The sequence below is a fragment of the Rhopalosiphum padi genome, chromosome 1 (genome assembly GCF_020882245.1).
Source record: "Rhopalosiphum padi isolate XX-2018 chromosome 1, ASM2088224v1, whole genome shotgun sequence".
Taxonomy (NCBI): domain Eukaryota; kingdom Metazoa; phylum Arthropoda; class Insecta; order Hemiptera; family Aphididae; genus Rhopalosiphum; species Rhopalosiphum padi.
Window position 1 is genome coordinate 90,698,000 of NC_083597.1, and position 22,053 is coordinate 90,720,052.

General features: G+C 26.3%; 1 protein-coding gene across 11 annotated transcripts in view; it reads left to right on the plus strand.

Annotated features, from left to right (window-relative positions):
- LOC132918660 (potassium channel subfamily T member 2) overlaps positions 1-22,053 on the plus strand; it is a 157,732-nt gene that overhangs the window by 74,262 nt on the left and 61,417 nt on the right. For 2 of the 11 annotated variants that reach the window (XM_060980065.1, XM_060980067.1), the window contains exon 1: positions 10,179-10,337. The exons of the other annotated variants lie outside the window; for them this stretch is intronic. In XM_060980065.1, the coding sequence (XP_060836048.1) occupies positions 10,270-10,337 (68 nt within the window). In that variant the 5' untranslated portion in view covers positions 10,179-10,269. Of the gene's footprint in view, positions 1-10,178; positions 10,338-22,053 lie in introns of those variants that run through there. 11 annotated transcript variants of the gene reach the window in all.

Genomic DNA, 22,053 nt, shown 5'->3' on the forward strand with positions numbered 1-22,053 from the left:
ACATTTCAACCTACTGTAATACTAAAAGTAAAATAAATGATTTTAATAGCTACATAATATGTATAATATATATATATTATCATGAAATATTTTTTGGGATATAAACTGACAAACCGTATCCGCTCAGAACCGTTTTTCGTATACAATGGTATAACATTGAATTCAAATTGAACACCAATTTGACCCATTCGATACCTAATTTACGGGTTAGCAGAGTGGTACTTACCTTTTTTAAGGGATAGACCTTTTTTTTGCAGGGCAATGTTATGATAATAATATGGTGCTATTTGGAAAAATAAAGAATATTAATAAACAATGTTTTAATGTAATTCGTTAAATAGTAATGAATAGTATATGTATGTCTTGTTTGATTATATGGCTAACGTTTAAAGAAAAGTTTAAAATGATAGATTAAATATTTATTCTAAGACAACAACTTTTTCAAACAACGTTTTTATTATGTTAATTATATTATATATTTTTATTAGCATAAAATATATCCTATAGGTTTTTACTTAATGTACTAAATTTTAGATAAATAATTGTACAGATTGTTTTACGTTCAAATAAATATAATAATAATTAAATTAAACTAAATTACATTTTAAATAATTCTGAAAAATAAAGTATGCTACTGGAATCCCACTGGAACGGAATGTTGCGATTGCCGACTATATCAATAGTTAATCATTTTTAAACAACATCTGTTTATCTTTATTCGAGATAATTATATAATTGAATATTATGTATAATTTTACTATTTAATATTTATTAACTATAAACGATATTCTTTACATATTTTTTTGTAATAATTCTAATTAAAATATATTCTATAAATTAGAATTTCCGCATGACTACTTATATCGAAGAGCCTTATTTTTTATAATGCATAGACAGAGAGTAAAGAATATAAGAGCATTCCAGAATAATATATGTATTTCTTCTTTCCTTGTGAAGTGTTTAGAATTTTTTCAAGGACTTTCTGTACAATTTATTCTTTTAAGTGTTATTCTTTTTTTTATTATTCTTTACTAATTATTACGTAATGAGTTTGATGCTTACATATAAATTGTTTTTTTAAAAAAATTAAAAATGGTAAAACATGTTACTTTAAAAATACAATTTTAGAAACATAAAATTCTTTTATAAAATTCCAAATTCAAATTTTTGAACATAATGATAAGATAAAATGTCTTGTATACAACAAAATATTTTAATTTTCAATTATGTGCAACCATTATCTAAAAATAAGGAAATTTTCCTTTGTTTTTACTAACACGCGTTTATTGGATTCGTAGGTATCAATATGTTTATTATAATGACATTTTTTATTTTAATTATAGCGTTTAAAATTTATGTTTAAATTCTTTGAGATTAAAAGGAAAATAAATAATTTGCCATTTTTCAAGTTTAAAAAAACACTAAAAAATAGTACCATTGATTGTATAACACCTACAGTTTTTGTGTTATTCTTAATTTTTTAAACGACAAAATCTGCTTTAACACTAATATAATAATTTGTATTTACATTTCAAAACAATATTTAACCGGAAATTTGCCGAAATCAGTTCGTTCTTACAATCTAAATAATGACTAAGAGAAATGCACATTATATACATACGTAAATTACCATAATTTTACAAATTAGTTTTTTTTCTATTTATTTATTTTATTTTATAACGGACCATCATTTAATACCCACATTGCTTTATGTTCTTATTCTTTTTAAGTACTTATTCGAAAGAACTACAATAATAATAATAAAATAGATATGTGTGGACTTGGTATAATTCCACTAAATACTAATTAGCTAGAAAGTGTACGTGATATTATACTTTTTTAGAAATATTTATCTAAACATTTTTTAAAATTAAAATTCGAGTGTTTCGTTATGGTAACAACACACGCGATTAAATAAAAAAAAAAAACACAAGGTGTGTCATTTTGAAAAACCACCCCTTATAAATATTCAAATATATATTTGATAAAATATAAAATTCACTTTCAATTAAAATTATTTTATGTTTGTAATTCTATAATTATTTTTGTACAAATAATTTTTATTTTACACAGAATTAAATTTTACTATCAACAAATTATTTCAAACCATGATAAATTCAAACCATTCAAACAGTATATTTATAAAAAATAACTTAATTTTAAATGGTTTAGATATATAATATTTATTTGAAACAACATAATTATTTATATTTTGTATTAATATTTATTCAATAACAGAAAATAATTAAAATTGTACAAATTTAAAATGAACCAAGATCGATATGTTTGTTAATGTAACTTAAAATGTTTTCAAATGGTTTGAATATTTTATTTTAACATATATAAACTAATAAAATTCAAAATACTTATTTTTCTCAGTATCTAATTGTTCACATACCTATATATAAAATTAAAAATGTAATTACTTTTCTTTAGTTATTCAATTGACAGTTTTCCAACTTTTAGTTTATTATTTTATTTGCGTTCTAAATTTGAAAAGTTTTTAAAATGTTCCTTTAAAAATAATAACTACACTCCATACTTAATCTCGATATTAATATTATTTTACCATTAAATAATTGTAATTTGTAAAACTAAAATTATTAATTCAATATCTACTACAAAATTGAGTTCAATTTCTACAAATGTTATGGGAGGCATACTGTATTATACCTTCACCTAATGAGTAATGTTTCCGCTATTAGTATTTTCTTTCTTCATTTTCCTGGTCTGACATAGGTAACATATTTTCTGTTATAAAATAAATATCATAATAACCCATAGTGTCACAGTAATATATTATATCATTATAACTTTAGATGATAATGTATGATGTATATTTAATATTATCTATTTAGCCATTAGTCGTGATTATGTTAGTATGAGGTACATAGTGGGGTTTACATCATAATATATTAAATATTATTACTATGTATAATACGAAAAAACTACTAAAAAAAATGGCGTCTGCCATCAATAATATTCAATAAAATATTTCAAAAGACTTTAGATAACTATCGTTCATTTTAATATTTACTTTCAATTTACAGTATTTTAACATGAAGTTTCGTGTAAAAATGTTTAAATGAAATTATTTTTATACTAAAGTATTATTTTATTATGTCAGGAAAATTAGACTTTGTGAACAAAATTATAGTTGTGTATAATTAATGATAATTATGAAATTCTAAAAATTTTAAATTATATCCATTTAAAAAAAAATTATATAATATGATTTACTTATCTGTTATTTCTACAACTTTATTTAAAAACGAGTGGCATGCATACCTAATAAAATATTTCAGTCCAAAATAGTTTATTACACATTATTATTACTATTTTTTTTTTTTTTTATTTACTTATAATAATAAAAATAAGGAAAAGATTATTATAATTTAGAATAACGTGTACAAATTTATTATTTGAGGTGATTGTGAAATCTAAATATTATAATAGATACAACTTGTAGTATATTAATTGTAATTTGTTATTCTTAAAAAAAAATATGTTTTCAAATTTCAGAATATTAAAACCTCGAATATCGCTGATATAATACCTATTAAGTACTAAATAGTTGTTTTGTGTAACGATATCACCGTCCGAAGCCGTTGATTTCCCATTATCCGTTTATTAAAAATAAGAAACAACCCAACCAACACGACAGATATTAATAATATTATGATGTAAGAGTAAAAAAGTTAAAATTATATTATATTTTTTTTTTCGAGACTTTTCATCGCATCGCACCGTTAACACTGAATCAAATCCGTACATAAAGCGTGTAGTTTATGGTTGGTAATTAAATCTTCATCGCATGCGTCGTCTGAACATGCGTGTTGATCATAAGAGAAAACTACATTGACATTTCACTGTGTCCGCCTCTCCGGCACGTAGTAAGTAAATTCGTAACTTCTGAGAATCATCTTATTTTTTTTTGTTTTTAGTGAGAATTAATATGTCGAAAAAAAATTGTGTGGTTTAAATCCAATTGGTTAACGCCTAACGGTGAAATATCGTTTAAAAAGGGGTTTTTTTTTTATTACTCGCTAGAGACAGTAAATGTTAATATATCACGTACTTTCGTATTTCAGTCTCTCGACAGGAGTTCCATAATAATCAGTAGGTACACAACAACTATGTAGAACATATTATTTATTTATATAAATAAATAATAAATGTACCACGTTGGATTGTCAGCATTTGTTAGCGCTGACGCACGCCACACAAACACCAACACCTCGCAGCCTGCCACTGGCATCACTGCCGACAAGTGAAACACGATTTTCTACTCTGGAAACGACGAACGCCCGCAGACACTCGGTTACTTACATTATATATATGCCGTATAAAATATAATTTGTACGAATCTTTGCAGGTGCGCAGTCTTGTACGTTATGATGTTTTTTTTCCTTAAAAGTGGCGGTGGTTAAATTTTAATTGAGATTTATTATGTTTGCAATCAAAACAACTGTAATCTTTATCACTACTACAAATTCGCAGTACAATGCGTTATTGCAGCACGTACAGTTTTACAATAACTAAACTGTTTACGGCTATCAGTCAATCGATTCCATTTTCCAGACTCCGCCAAAAAACGAATGAATAAAAAAATAAAAATGAAAACAAACTATCGAACAGAAAAATCACTGTAATGTATAAATAAATAAGAAAAATAACACACAACACATCTAAACGTCAGCACATCTCCGCGAGTCACAATTTGCGTGGGTTCACACACGACAACTTTATATTAAACATTAATACATTTGCCCCATAAGTCACGACCCGTATTCACCTTATCGCAGATAGATTTTGTACTTCTTAAATATTTTGATATTTTGATGCTTTTACAACTGTACAATTACTAACAAGTTACAACGATGTTATTTACCTGCAATTCGGATTAAAAGTATTTGTTTAACAATCTCAGTGGAATAAATACTATTTGCTGCATTAGAACAATATTTATACAATAATGTTAAAGCGTTCTCGCATCTCACTTACCTTTACTTAGTTACCAGGCAGTTTATTTATAAACATAGTTTGAAGTTTTTAACGATTTAAATATAAATATCAATAGCAATTTATATTAAAATATCTCAAACACGATAGTACATTATTGTATTGAAAAAAAAAAAATATAAACATTTTTTTTTTTTTACATAATTCTTTATTTAGCAATCTGTTACAAATTTCAACAGTAATAAGCTTAATTGTTACAATAATAAATAATAGCAAAGGAATAACGGACTGAAGAGATCTCCCATTGGAGGTACTTCGTCAAGATAGATATTAACATTTATCTCAGAATAATTCGTAGCGTAGTTGGAAATTGGATAGCTACATGTTAACTATCCCTTGGGATAATAGATGCGTATATTTTAATTGTTTTGAGGATTAAACATTTTGATAGTTTATGATGTACAATTGTTGTATGTATCCGTGTTACATATTTTAATACTGCGTGATTCTATTAATATTTAACACTCATTATTTCAAAACGTTTTGATGTTTTTAAAGATGTTTTTGTTACATAATTTCAATCTATAACTAAACTACATTTTCGAAAAGAAATTATATCATTTCGAATCGTTAAAATAATATTTTTTTGAATTGCAAAAAAAATGTTTAATTGCGATGTATGAAATTGAAATTTTGATTGAATAAATAATTAATTATAACTTAAAACTAATAATTATTTAAAGTTTTGATGAGCGGAGTAATGGACTGTAGATCAACATTTTGCGGGGTACCACACCACTGCGGTTGTTTAAACGTTGAATACTTAACTAATTAACTACTCGTTCAAAATTCGATTTTTACCCATCAAAATGTTCAGAAAAATATTAGCAAATGTGAAATTAATCATGTTGTCATTCAAAAAAAAAAAAAAAGTATAAACATACATTTTTTAGTTGTTTTGTAATGATTTCTTATTATGTAAAATACAATAATTTTATAAACTTATAAGCTAATGCTTTTTGATATAGTAAGAATTTACTATTAAAATAATCAATTTGTGAATATACTTTTTTATAATATACATTTTTCAATTGCAACTATATATAGTTTTTTTCTTCTAATCTTTAATCTATGTATTATGTCACAGTTCAGAAGTAAAAGTGACGCTTTAATTAGTTGTCTTTGTTATAACTGTGAATAAATTATCACGCTTCTATATTATTCTCATAACACTATTATTTATATATGTATATATTTATATGGTAATCATTTGGTGAGGTCCTAAACAATTTAATTAATCATAAACCAGCATTAACTATACTCATATATGGGGTGATTTTTTTTTTTTTAATTGTGAATTAGGCAAGGAAGTCAGGCATTATACATTTATATTTTTAACTTTTAAAAATTTAAAAATCTGAATAATGAACAAAATAATACACAATAATAAAAAAAAAATACTTTTTTTTAAACTAAGTTAAAAAGTTGCTAAACATTTGTATTATAAAGTATAATGGCATTGCTAATATTTATTATTATTGTTATTATATTATAACTATTAACGATTATCGTTGATAAATTCATGATGTTTTATTGTATCCATTTTATGCGACTATCTATGTACTTACCATTTAAATACAGTCAAATGTATTAACTTGCCTACTACAACGCGATTGCAGAATAAACTTATATTGTATGAATCAAATAGATTAGGTAGGTAAGTACTTATATTGTCATCGAACTATAAACGTGGGTAGTTTAAGAAAATATATTGTTTGCGTTACTTTAAAAGTTTAAAATTTAAAATAATATAACAACATTATATTTGATACATAACTAAACGAAATAATATGTAATATCCAATAGGCAATAACCAGTTGTTTGCAGTAGGCTTAGTGTAGTTTTAGCAATTAATAATTTATATCGTTTGTTAGCACTATGTTTAATGTATATGTTCAAAATAAATGCATAACAATGGTTAAAGCTTAAAACTTAATAGGTCAATGTAACCATATTACAATAGCTTTAATATATATTAATATTGCTGTCCTTTAAACTATACCTAGTTGTGTAGACACATAAATTAGCTAAGTTTTTCTAGACCTCAAATAATCTGATTCCACCCCCTTTAAATAATAATCAATAAACACGAATACAAAAGTATAAATAGTTAAAACTGCATTGAGTGGTATGTTTCTTTGTCAGTAGAATATGTTTGTAAAGTATATATTTCTATGTTATTTTGTTATAATAAATACCTACGGAGTATACAATAATATACACATTACACCCTCAATATGCAAGTTTTATAAATCGAAAATAAAATAATTGTTGTGACTTTAAGTACCGGTATTTAATATCTTATCAAACTTAATGTTATTCAAAATATAAATTTTATTTTCCTCTTGTATATTGATATTCTTTTTGTATTTATAAGAAGTAGCTAAGTATGTAATCTAAACTTTAATTGGCTTAAGAAAACTGAGACTTGCCATAGTATAAGTTTTTGATGTGCAGCTTTCAACAAAACTTAATATTTGTAAATTACAAATTAAATTATAAGGCTAGTTTCAAAAGATATAGGTATAGAAAAATAAATTTTGTATTTCATGATATAATATTAAAAATAAATAATTTATTGTGATACATTAATTTTAAACCTAATATCATTGTATTTATTTAAATAAATTAAACGAATTACCTTTAAACATTTCTGTACAATAATTGATCTTTGTTCATCCTAAAAGTATCAATACTGTATATCTAGTTAAATTTTTGATATTTCAAATTAATTACAAATTAATTTCCATAGTGTAACTTTAAAAATAAAATGTGAGAACAATAATATTATGATATGTTTATAATCAATATAATTAATAATACAATTATATGTATATGCAGTACACTACATCATTATTGTATGTAGATTAGAGCAAACATTTTTATACCTAAGCACAAAAATAAATATGATAACTCATCGGACCGAATTTAAACATTTTACTAACGATTTTCGAGTTTTTTTTTAATGGCAATTACATTGAACATAGATTGATTTATCTCTTATGTAAATTCTACGCCACGCTAAATTTATTATAATAGCCAAAAACTAAAAAAAACAGCTTACAACTTTCAACTTTAAGAGGTGGAAAAAAATTAGATAAATCTTTATTCCAATTATTACGAAAACCTGTAGGCGCCCTCCACCGTTGTTTGAATTATTACAAAAATATGGAGATTTCAAATCCATGATGTTTGGCGTAGATTTAACTGTTTTATTAAATTTGTTTATTCCTCTGGAAAAACCTTTAAGTGCACGGTAATATATTACGTACAATAATTATTATATCTTTCGTCCATAAGGTGTAATGACGTGGATCGCTAAACCACATAACACAGTGTAGGTAGGTTCTATATATTTTCACTACCTCATCATAAAAATGTTTTAACAAGATATTAGTATACGATCATAATATTAAACCCGCAGGTATACAATACAAGATGATATTTCAAATATTATGTTGGCCTGTGTATCGTACTCGCGGCTGATTAATTATTTGTATTATAGCTCTTGTTCGTTTACGTGCATATATTATTTCATTAGCGTCACCTAGTTTTTGCTTATTCAGCTTCACGGCCCATTGAAATCAAGCTTCCGATAAAAGTTATACATTATAAAACGTTTTATCCGATCCGAGCTGGAGTTGTAATTCGTTTCGAAACATAATAATATAATCAGCAGAAATACAGGTTGCAGTTCCAAGTACATAGTTGTGAATTAATAACTAAAAAACCTTTTATCTCGCATTATATACGTCTATATATAGTGTTTCCGACGACCCAGTTCTGTTGCTCGATTTGTGTGTGTGTGTGTGTGTGTGTAGTTCGTAAGTTCGATATGAATATTAAGTAGCCAACGATTATATTCTACGACCAGAGCGAGTATCATTGTAAGATGTATCGAAAATATATTTTTTATGCCGTTCAATCTATAACGGCGAGCGGTTTTATTATATGTGTTTCAGTTGCATTGGGTTTTTTTGGGGTAGTAAAAAAGCTCAAAAAGTTTCACTCTGCGCGTATCAATGATAGATTGAAAATAAAGCACACATATGGTGTTTAATATTTATAGAGATCGCTTTTACTCGGTGTTTTTAGGCGGAAGGGACCACAAAAACGTAAAAATAATGTCGAAGAACCGGAAATAAGTGCGGTCGCGGAAAATTGTTGGATATAAAATTTCAAAATGGATTTTTTTTTCACAATCGCCCCAGATTATTTAAACGATTAAAAACAAAATATGTTACGTGTTCTCATCGCCCATCGAATGAAGTAATTTGAACGTTCGCCGCGGAAAAACACAAGAGCGTTAAAGATACGCGATCTATACGGTTACAAAAATATATTGTTAAATTTGATTGGTAAATGAAAATGTGCTCTATACTATATAATATATTATATAGAAACGACGTACGTTAAGGTGAAAAAATCAATTTCGAATATTTTATGATATTACGCACGCGGTAGAGGAAAATCTTCCACGGTCGTGTACACTTTAATATTACTTAGATTTTCCTAAGTATATATATATATATATATATATATATCTTTTTTTTACGAGTGTACCTATATATACCGTTACGGGAGGAAACAAAATTAACGTCCGAAATATCGCGGCGGTCTCCGTCGTACGCGCGGCGAAAAGCATTAATCCGTTTCGAACTTTCGACTGTGTGTCCGTGTAGCATTGGCACATTCACAATTACACACATTTACGTCGTCCGTCACCCCCCCCCCCCCCACCATTACCAATCACCGACGTTACGAACTCGCAGCAGTCTCGTTTAAATTTTTTTTTCGCGTTTTTTTTTTTTAACAAAAAAAAATTTACGGACGTGTGTCGCAGCAGTCAGTGTCGGCGCCGGAGGGGAGGTAGTTCGGGTTAAGTACACATACACGCGTACGACACACGCGATATATACACACGTCGTACGCGGACAATATATCGGATATAAACATTTCGCGAATAGTTTTTGGGCGGCGTGGGTGTAGGACGGTTAGGGGGGGGGGGGGGGTCGGGGAGGGGCGCACGCGGTTGGTCTCGGCGAGAGGGGGCTGGTGTCGCCGCGGGCAGTCTGCGCATAGGTAGGACGTGACCCGCGGCCGGTAGCGGCGTAACGTTCGCGCGCGCGACTCCGACCGCGTGACGTCATGCTGACGCCGGCGCGACCGGCCGCGGCGCGCGACTCGGGCGGTTCGCTGGCGAAACGTGGCGCACAGTGCGTGAAATGGGAACAGGACGGACGCCACATGGGTTCGTCCAACTACAGTTCATACAACTGTTTGACGAGTTGGGACAGCTACGATAGGATACCCAGGTAATGGTGTGCGCCTAGCAAACGGTATAATATTTGTATATTATTTATTATTGTTATATTGTAGTAAGTTATTTTAGTCGTCCGCCGTTGTTCGGATTTGGCACTTAGTTGTATCATTATGCATCAGGATAAATTTTTAAATCGTTGAAAATTTGAAATAATATTACGCGTAACGTCGTGTATGCGTATTTTACGATTTTAATTATTTCAATATTATATATTATTGAAAATGACTAACGAAGTTATTCGGAATTAATGGAACTTTTGCACGGATTTTTATTTTTTTTTATTATTATTATTATTACCATATAAGTATACTCTGTCCTCACTCTCGGATCTTTTAATCTTTATAATATATGTTTCCTGTCGAATTTCATCGCGTGTGCAGAGGTACGTGCGATTCTCTTCAACATAACATTGTTATGATAAATGAGTTATCCAAGACGTACCTTTCTTTCTATTTTTTGTATTTATTATTTTTTTTTTTCAAACAGTTGCTTCGAATATTTTGAAACACTTCATGTTAAACGTCAATTTTACCATAAACACATGCGTTATTGACGTCTAATGTTGAACTAAAGTAATTTATATTATTTTAACTATAATAATAGTACCCAAGTGTCACAACTATGTGGGTGCCACATATAACTCAATTATACATTTAACAAAATAATAAAAATGTCATTTTATTTCTACGATATGTCTAATTTTCTTATTTTATTTAAATTTAAGCAAAATATTGTTAAACTTTCATTATTTGGTTTCAAATGGGATAACATTTTCCTATATGTGTTTTGAACGCACGTACTATTGTAAAAACGTATACTCGTTTTGTAACTGGTTAATATTGTGTTTAATAAGGAATTTATTAGGGATCGTATTTTTCTTTATTTTTTTTATTTTTATATGGTAAAGAATAAAGATATAATTAATAAAATATAATGTTTTTAGGTTATAAAAAAAAAAAAACGTTTCTTGAAAATATTTTATATTTATAAAAATCTTTTTAATAGTATTTTCTCGTTAAAGTTAGCGTTTTTACTATCTAACGAATAAAATGTTTTGCACTTACATTGATTTTATCTTGGCAATAGTCATTCAATAAATTAAAATAAATACTTCAAAACTATTATAAGGTACAGGTATATATAGAACAATCGATAAACATTTTACATAAATTATAAGAATAAATTAAGAATAATATTTGTATAAATAGGTAATACAATGAATTTTTAATTTTATACTGACTCATTACAAATATTAACAAAAATCATTTAAAGACAAATTTCCTTCAGAATACTCTTCATAAATAATAATAACATGTAAATCCACAAACGTTTGTCTCAATACGTTTTTGAAAGACCTACCTATAATAATATAGCCGTAATAATAATATCATAAAGCCGTACGCTATAAATTATAATGCCATAAAATACTTCATCCTCGAAGCAATTTATTTTCATCTTATTAAAAGCGGCTCCCGTATTATTTCCGTAATTGTGTTCAATATACGACATTTGTTTTTTTCTCCATTAATATTTTAAAATATGTTTATTTATCGTTTTATCCATCCCAACTGATCGCTTTACCTAAAATATCTTTGCTTCCTACTCTCCACCCACCATCGTATCCTGAAAACGTATTTTTTAATACTCTCTTATTGTTTGATTGGACGAATAGCTCGAAGCTTTTTGGTTAGATTTTGAATTTTAGAGAACACAGACTATTGGTAGATTCCATCTCAAAATGTTAAGTTAGGTTAGGTCAGGTCCGGCAAGTGATAAATAAATACTGTACATACCGATGAATTAGTGATTGGCTATTTGTAACAGCTAATCATAAAATATGTACACGCAAACGACGGCTTTTGAACACGTGTGTTCGTTACGAAATCACAACGATGCGGCTAGGTATACACGAGTTGAAGGATACGCAATTATTTTTATCCATTTATTTATTGTCCATGCGATGTATTTTTTCAATCATATTATGTTATATTTATGTGTCCCAAACGTATTATTAAAATCAAAACTAGACGTGAAGGTAATTTTTTTATTTATAAAAAAAAATCCAAATATATTATATCTGATGTGTTATAGTATGGTGATTAAAAACTACATTATTTTTTATTAGTTTCACAACATATTATTGGTTTAGGGAGTGGGTATATATTATGTTCATTACATTTTTTATATGATATATTGTACTTAATAATATACTATTGTTTTGTATTTATTATATTATATTTACCGTAATTGAATTGAGTTAAATTCAAAGTAACATTACGAATCAGATAATTTATATCAACGTCAGTATATTTTTTTAATGTGACACAATCAAATTGTATTAATAATTGCTTTTTATGACGTCAAAAAAATAATAATAATATTGATATCATATTTATTGTTTTGCACATTGCGTTGCAATTCTATATAGGTGGCCGCAAAATGATAAGTTCAAATTAAAAGTTCTATAAAGAAACCAATCAAGTTATGTTGTTATTAAAAGAGAAAAATAAAAAAAAAATAAGCAATTCGCTTACCAAATAAGGTTTCTGTATCGGAGAAACCGTGAAAGTTTTACAAATGTGTACATGTATATTAAATTTTACGAAAAAAATTCTCAATGAATTCGGTCCGTAATCCGGAGACAGTAAATCATGATTCGTTCAATTACCTAAAATGAAACTTTTGTGGAAAACCTTCGTTCATTCATAAAGAATTATTTATACTAAGCACAGGAGTTACCGCGTCTGATGATCTAAGTTCGCCAACTAACAAATACGATAATACTGATAATTCGGTTACGCAGTTATATTTTATATTTTTAGTCCTAATTACACAATGTAACATCGTACATCCATAAGCTTTTCCATAGCAGGTAATTGATTTAATTCAAGCAGAAGGATGCTACCTACATAATTAATATATTTAACAGATGCATTTTTTTCTTTGTAGAGGGGATGACTAAATTTTATGATTCGATTCAGGCCTTCTTCTTGTTTTCTCCTTCTCTATTAACATATAAATATAAACATATTATATATTTTATGTAAGACAGTTCAGTTAGTTTATCATTCATATCATATCAAATAATACATTTTGGTTGTTAATTCAATTTTTATTTTAAATATTTTTAAACAATTGACAAATTGTTCAGAAAACAGTTTAGTTTAAACATAATGTTTTATTTAAAAATATATGTATATAATATATATTAATAATATAAAAGATATAACTATAATTAAGTAACTAAAGCATATAAAAAATAATAAGTCAATTAAATGTAAATATTTAAATCGCAAATTAATTTTTTTTTAAAAAAGAGGAGTACGTTTCTTTGGCGCTAACTCTAACTATAACAGTATAAACAAATTTAATATAATATGGTATGATATAATCATAAACATTATAGTATTACTAATATTACTTCTATATTATATAAATATAAAATTAATTAAAGCTATAAATACATTTTTAGATTATTATAAACATGCTACAAAATATTTGAATTATTTAGTGCTAGACGTCGTAAAATAAGAAAACAAAATATAATTTGATTATCATTAGATGATTTAAAATAGTTACTTAGTTAATAGTTTTGTTTTCTATCAAATAAATAATGTACTTGGCTGTAAGATCACGAAATCATCTAAAACGTTTTTTGGTGCACTTCACCGCGTATCCATTGTATTTCATTCATTCTAAATGACGTAAGTCGTTATCGCTCTACTCAACGTTCCTAATCCTGCGTGTGAACCCATTGAAGACCTTTTCAAACAAAAAAAAAAATGTTATAATAATAATATTTTTGATTTCTTTTAAAACGTCACAAACATAGTACTATTATTAGCTTATTAAAAACGATGACTACAATTTCGATGTTATGCTGAAAATATCTGATTATTATTATTTTTTGTCATTTACTATTATATATCATACTAAATATACTCATTAGTCATAAATTAAAGTTCTTATGCACTTAAAAGAATTATTATAAGATCATTTATAATCTATACTCAATATATTTTAGATTCTTAGCGGAACTAAAGTATTGATTTTTTACAATAATGTAGTTTTTTTTTTATGTATACGTTTTAAAATTAAAAAAATGGCTCAACTTAAAGGGTGATTTTGGTAGAAAATTTTATCTAGACGGTAAATTTGAGAGGTTGAAATAGGAAATAATCAGTGCTATTCAAATAATTAGAAAAAAAAAAAAAGAAAAAATGAAAAAATGAGAACTATTACTCAAAATCAGTTTTTAATAAAATCGATTTTATTTTTTATAGTAATTTAGAAATAAATAATCGTATGGATTTAAAATTTTCATTAAATATCCATATTAACAATTAAAAGACACAAAATTATTTTAAAAATATTTTCATTCTTTTTGTACTATGAATAGACAATTCAAAGCATCGACTTTGTTTAGTTCTATTTTTTTAAATTTTGTATGACAAAACTTTTTTTGCAAATAAAAATCTTGAAAATACAGTACAATAGGTTCGTCGAATGTTTTTCTTACCACAAACAAAGGCTTGATATATATTTTCAGCCAAGAAGTATAAAAACTTTATAAAATATCCTACATAATACTACGTAGCATGTAAAGCAATTTTAAAATATTATAAATACATGGCCTGATATTTTTTCAAAATCTTGAAAATTTGTAAATTAATTTTTTAGTAAAACATTTATAAAATGTTTAATATACATATAGCAAAAACTTGAGTTTCGCATAAGTATTTGATACTAAAATTAGTAAAACTCAAAAATTTAAACGAATATATTATATTTATTAATTTAATTTAATTTTAAAACATGAAAAAATTATATACTATTAAAAGAAGAAAATATATTTAGATTGTTGTAATTAAAAATTAGTATTTTATTAATTTAATTAATATTATATTATACTATATTACAATGACATTCAATATATTTAGTTTAATTGTATGCTATTGCCAATGTATATCATGAACTTATTTACACAGAAATATGATTAGTCGATACTTACTTAAAAATCATTAACAATAATATATTATAATATAATAAATATAATTGTAATAAATTTAATGTTTTTAGCAAAATTAATTTAACCTACTGTTTTTCTGATCATACTAAAATAAATTACCATGGTACAAATATAAATATTAAAATATAGTTAGTAAATACAAGTATAGGTTGATAAACTGATTTCGTCCAAAGTCAAATATTGTTATTCGTATGTATTAGTTGATTGATTACAAATTTTACAACTCAATTACAATAATCTACTCAATAACAAGGTACTCGACTTCCACTGTAAAGCAGAGTGGTGCCTACTTTTTAAAAATTAGATTATTATCTTACTTTAATTTTCTAGAGTACAGAAATTAAAATTCATTAAGTATAAATTAAATGCTTTGCTATTTAGATTGCCGTGCATGTTATTAAGCTTCTCATAAGATGGCTTCAAAATTTTGAATTAACAAAAATAAATGTAATTAAATATTAATAACACACTCACTAGGTACTTACTCAGAATATTTGATTGTTTTCCCTTATTTATGACAATGTGGCACACAAATTATAATGATTATTATTATTATAACCTTAAATGATGATATTTAATTTAGAAACTATTAAAAACAACAATAATAGCAAATTTGTTCGTTTAAAACAGAATGATATTACACTTGGTATAAAAATACCATGGTGGAATTATTTATTACCCTAATTTATGTAAGGTGATCTATAATTAAAATATAATTGTTTAACATTTTATTTTTAAAAATATTAAAAATATAAATAAAACACTAATTTAACAATTGTTTAGCCTTATTTTAAAGTTGTACCTTATTGAGCCAAAGTAAAAGTTTAAAATCAAAAAGAGCATTTTTTTTTCATATTATATGTTTTAGTAGGTGAATTAAAAGTATTCTATCCTTCAAGTACTTACAGTAAATTAAAGTATATTTTAGTTTAAATTTAAATTTAAAATATTTAAAAAGATCGTAAAATATTGCTAAAATATTATTAAAAATCAATTTATAATCGATCTTAATTACGATACATCCAACTTTAATCCGTCATAGCCTATCCTAAAATAAACGTAAAGATTATCTTGCTTTTATATCTAACATAAATATTAAAAATGATAATAATCTTGATACTTAAATATAATTTATTACATTTTACGTAAAAATATTAGTGATTTTATTATTCTGGGTAACATAATATTTAATATAGATACGATACACGATAAACCTATATTATTATATTAGGTATACGAGTTTTAATAAATTCAGCTATGAAATATTTATGGCGTTACTAAATTAAAAAAAATATATATTTTTCACCATTAAAAATTAACAGGAACTTTAATTATTAATAAAACAATACAAATATTATTATTTATTATAATAGATATTATGTATAATATAGAAATAATAATAATACGAGTATAAGCTAAGCTACACAACATGCTAGTATTTTTATTTATATCTTACTTCGTTCACAACTTTCAAAATACAAAAAAATTTAGTTTTAATTTTTTGTTATAATAGAGGTGCATAAGAGAAGCATCGATATGTGAAGTATTATAGTAAAATATATTTTAACAAACTTATTGACACTATAAATTGTGCTATAAAATTCTTGCTAAATTTACCAATGAATACTAGTAATAAATTGATTTATAATTAATTTAATGTAAAAAATGTTAATTTTAACTATAACTTATCGGTTCTAGTTGATGTGTATAAACATAAAAATGTAACTCCTACATTAGACCATGAGCATAACACTAGATATAAACAAAATATTAATATACTTGTACCAAATCTTAACAAAGTATTTGGTCAAAGAAGCATTTTATAAATGGGTTTATATTTATGTCGTTCACTAAATATCAATGTAAAAAAATTATAAAGATGTTAAACTGTTCAAAAAATATATAAAACAATAAAATTTATAAAAATTGTAAATTTTATTTCTTTTAAAAATATTACCAATTAGTTATGTAAAATATTATTATTATTATTGTAAATTTATAATATTTGTTTTCCTCTCTTCGTACTTATGTTTAAATTATCAATTATCAATTATGTTAACATTATTATACATTTTTGATAATCCTTTTTCTATTAATTAATTAGTAATCAATAAAAACCTTGTTATATATTTATTAATTTATAAGAACTGTACCTCCAGCACAAGCTTTGCTTAAAACGAGTACTGCAATATATTAAGCTAAATTTTGTAAAATCATTTTAAGATATTCTAATGTTGCAAAAATAAATAAATTATTATTATCATAGTCTAATTGGTTAATAATTGTATTTTAGTTGATATAAGGCATGTATAATAAAAACGTTTACTTTATTTAAAGACGTAATAGCAAACATTATCATATTTAATACATTGAATATATAGTTAGGTACGTAAAATTCGAATTTGAATAGACTGTCAGAATTGTTGTGCGCTCGTCTTGATTCTCTCTGTAATTCCGTGCGTGATGTGATTTTAGATAAATTTATTATAAATCGACGATAAAACGTCACTGACAAAAAATGGTTCTAAACGGAATACGGAAGTTAAACAAACTTATTTATAAGCCAATTGTCACAAAATATTTACTTTCCGTATTTATTCCAGTTTAAAGTCACCTTTCGTCATCATAAATCGCATACACTTTTCTTCATCTCATAGTAATAATTTCCCAAAAAAATTTGCCCCTATTTAAAGCTATCTCCTTATTCGATTATTATTTTGATTTTAATTTCTTTACAGACCCATTAAATATAGTAAAAGTGTCACTAAATCAATAATTTTTTCTTTATCATTAAATCATTTATTATCGCTATTTCGTTAATATCTTTAATTACTAATTATCTGTTCGTTGTATTTTTTCAATTTACTATATTACTCTATTAAATATATATATATATATATATAAATAATTTGTTCTATTCTGTTCTATTTAATTTTTATATTTTTTTATTTTTTTATTAATTTAATTGTATCAATACATCAGGTATTTATTCAATTTTAATTACAATTTACAATTAATATGTTTACAAATATGTTTACAACAATATTTACAATAATTACAATAATTTTTAATTTTGATTAGCTTATAAGTCCAAACCTGAATCTGAAGTGTCTTCTTTAGATTCAAGTAGAATATCCTGTGGTAGCCGCGTTTTTAATCTTACATTGGCAGATCTTCTGCCAATTTTATAGTAGAGTGCTCCATCAGCTTTGTGAAGTTTTTCGTGGAAATTTCTGAATTGTTGCGTTGTACCATTGCGTATGATAGACCCGTATCATTGTGTAGTTGTTGGTTCCTCATGAACCATGGGGCCTTTAGGGTTATTCTTAAAAATGTATTCAAAGACTTTGTAGTTTTTTAATTTTTGTTTGTGAAGCTGCTGCTCATACCGGACATGTGTAGGTTGTTAGTGGTCTTATTATTGCTGTGTATAAAAGTAGAGAGCATTTCATCTGTATGGTTGAGCTGTGGTTTAATAAAGGGTACAGTATTCTCAGCCTAGTGTACCCTTTAGTCTATTGAATCCATTATATTAAATTCTGACTTCCATCAGATTTGTTTGAATAGATAATTAATAAATTCGTATTAAAATGCATTTGGTTTAGCTTTATCAAGCTTCTTATAGTGGTATAATTTTAGTAAAAAATATTTTGATTTATGAGAATAAGCTAACTTAATAAATATTTACTAGAGTCAACTTTCGTATCAAAAAATGAACCAAATTTATAATTATATAATTTATTTAAAAAAAAATAACAAATTAGTTTAAACTATTTGAAAATCATTCAAAGCCACTTAATATGTGTATTATTGTTGTATAAATAAGTAATATACGAGATCTTTAAAAATTAAAATTTGGTAATATTATAGCTATCATTATTCCTTAGATAACATTTAATTTCAAAGTGGAAACATGTTTTTTATAAATATTTTTAATGCGAAAGCATACATTATTCATATAACATTATTAATATACCCTATGATAAATAAAAAAATACACAACTAAATTATTGAAAATCCGATTATAAATTTGTTTTTTTTTTATTTTCAAAAATGTGAATAGGAACTTTATACTTTTACTTAATTTATACTTCATTTATTACACATTAATAAAGGTACTAAATTTGTATATTTGTGTTCTATACTTTTATAAAAATAATGTTATAAAACTTATCTAGTGTGAAAATTATTAAAAAACATACCTACATTTATTTTGTAGCTCGCTGTACAAAATAAAAAATTAAAATTAATCGTAGTTTTTGTTATAAGTATTTTAACATAAAAGGGTTATTTGGTATAATATATTATTTTTTTGTCTATAATATTAATAATGACTAATAATGAAGAATTATAAAAAATAATAACAAAATGTTTAGGTCACCATAACAACCTTCGATGAACCAAACAAAAACATCAAATCCACTTTGTTTTGTTTATCGACATAATTTTGAAGATCATTTAAAATTATAATAGCATAATATTATATAAAATATAGGCAATGTTTATTTGAAAACTGCAGCTTCTCGGTATAATACAATATTATTTTATGATTGATACATTATTCAAATAGGATTATTTTTACTCATGAGTTGAATCTGCATGGGTGAACCACGGGTGGGATAACGAGATATATTTTGACATTACCATAAAATACAAATATATTCATAACGCACGAGGTTAGTCTCTCCTATACATTATTATACATTTATGTGTACAGCGTGCTTAGCGTTCTATAATTTCTCACAAAATATCCTTTTTGCTCAATTCACCTTAACGTCCTAAACTCTTATTCGAACGTTTTTAATCCCCAGAAAAATAATGTGACTCTGTTATGTGACTCTTATCGTCTCTATAACGAATTCGGATTCCAAACGTATACGAAAAATGCACGAATCCAGAAACCCTATATGGTACGTACCTATTACCACGCACACCATATACCATGTCATAATTATAAAATTCCGATACCGCGTTTAGACGACGGGCGGGTGGATACGATGGGCATGCAATCGCAGACATATAATACTTTTAGTGGTCGAATGCTATTACCGGCGAACCAAAAGCAATTATATAGCGTTTTACACCACTGTCCGCTGCCGGTCTATATGTGATTGCGTATCGTGTGATACGAGCACGAAAAACATAACGGAAGCGCATCGGAAACACGCGGGCGGGACGTTGCAAAAGTCACGAAACCACAATAACCACTGCCCACCACCTCGCGTTGTGCATTCCGGGCACGTAAAAGTGAATCGATGGAAAACAAAAACACGAAAAACATTGTCATTTAGTGTAAATTGCAGACAGTCCGTTACGTTTTCAATACGACATGACATAGGCGTATAAGGCACATCAAATTATACGACATGTGAAACGCCTGTACATAATATACTGAAATAAGCAACCGAAATCTTATGAATGCATTAGGTTAGGTTACGTGTGGTACAACTTAAGCGTTTACTCGGCCGGCGTAATAATAATATACGCAATGAAACGAAGTTACGAACGCCACACGTTTGTAATGACCGACAATAATAATATTAAAAGATATTAGTATGTACTTATCGGCACAGTGGGTAGGTAATGTGTTATTGCGGTGGCACTTAAGGCCGTTCGTCTATTCGTGGCTTGTTCGACGTTCGAAATGCATTTTCGTTTTGCATTAACCATAACCGATGTATTATGTACGGCTCGCACAAAAGGTAAAATACATTCCCTGCTCGACTGCCGTGCCATAGTTGTAGTTGTCAAGCAAAATCGATAGCTTTATGCATGTGTATACTTTAGTGTGTATTTTGTGGGCAACAAGACGTTGCCAATTGATTATAATGAATTTCGTTTAAGCAAAAAAAAACGTAATAGAGTGAGAAAAATATAACGCGTAGGTACCGATTTATAGACAACATTATGACTCGGATAATATAAAATTGTATTACACATACAAATAACGATATTTTAGTCCAATGTCACAGTGTTGAACTCAAGACTTAAAGAACAATAATTATTATTAATTTTGTACATACCTATACATAATATGCATACCTATAGGTACAACTTAGCTTTGAACAGAATTATTAAAACCTTCCGGATAAGTTTTTATTTAAATGTTCGAACGGGGTACACAAATGTATTATTCAAACACAAATAATGTCATCCAAATTCTTATCCAACACATTTAAGTGGACAGGACTGGTCGAAGGGACTAGGTACATACACATTTTTAACATTGAGTTATTCGATTACGTATTATTCAAACATTGCAGTCAAATGTTCCCAACACTTTCATACGCTGCAACCCAGTGAAATAAAATATATTTATTTTTTGTATTTGACTCCGTTAACTTAGTGCCGTATAGCTGTATAATATATTGATCAAAATAATTTATTTTTTTTGTTAAAACAATTTTTAATAAGCTTAAAATATGGTTATAAAAATTAAATTGTTAGTCAATAGACATTACGCATTTTAATATTTCAGCCAAATAAAGAACAGAAAAAGAAACTTACGATTTTATACAACCAATATAAAATATTATAAAGTTAAGCTGTGTTTGTATGCTCGTTGGTATTATAATAATTTAATATAAAATAAAATACCTATTTAACTATTTAAGTATTTAAAATGCCGTAAATAAAATTGTCCTTTAACACGAATTGTTAATTCCTTTTACACAGGACC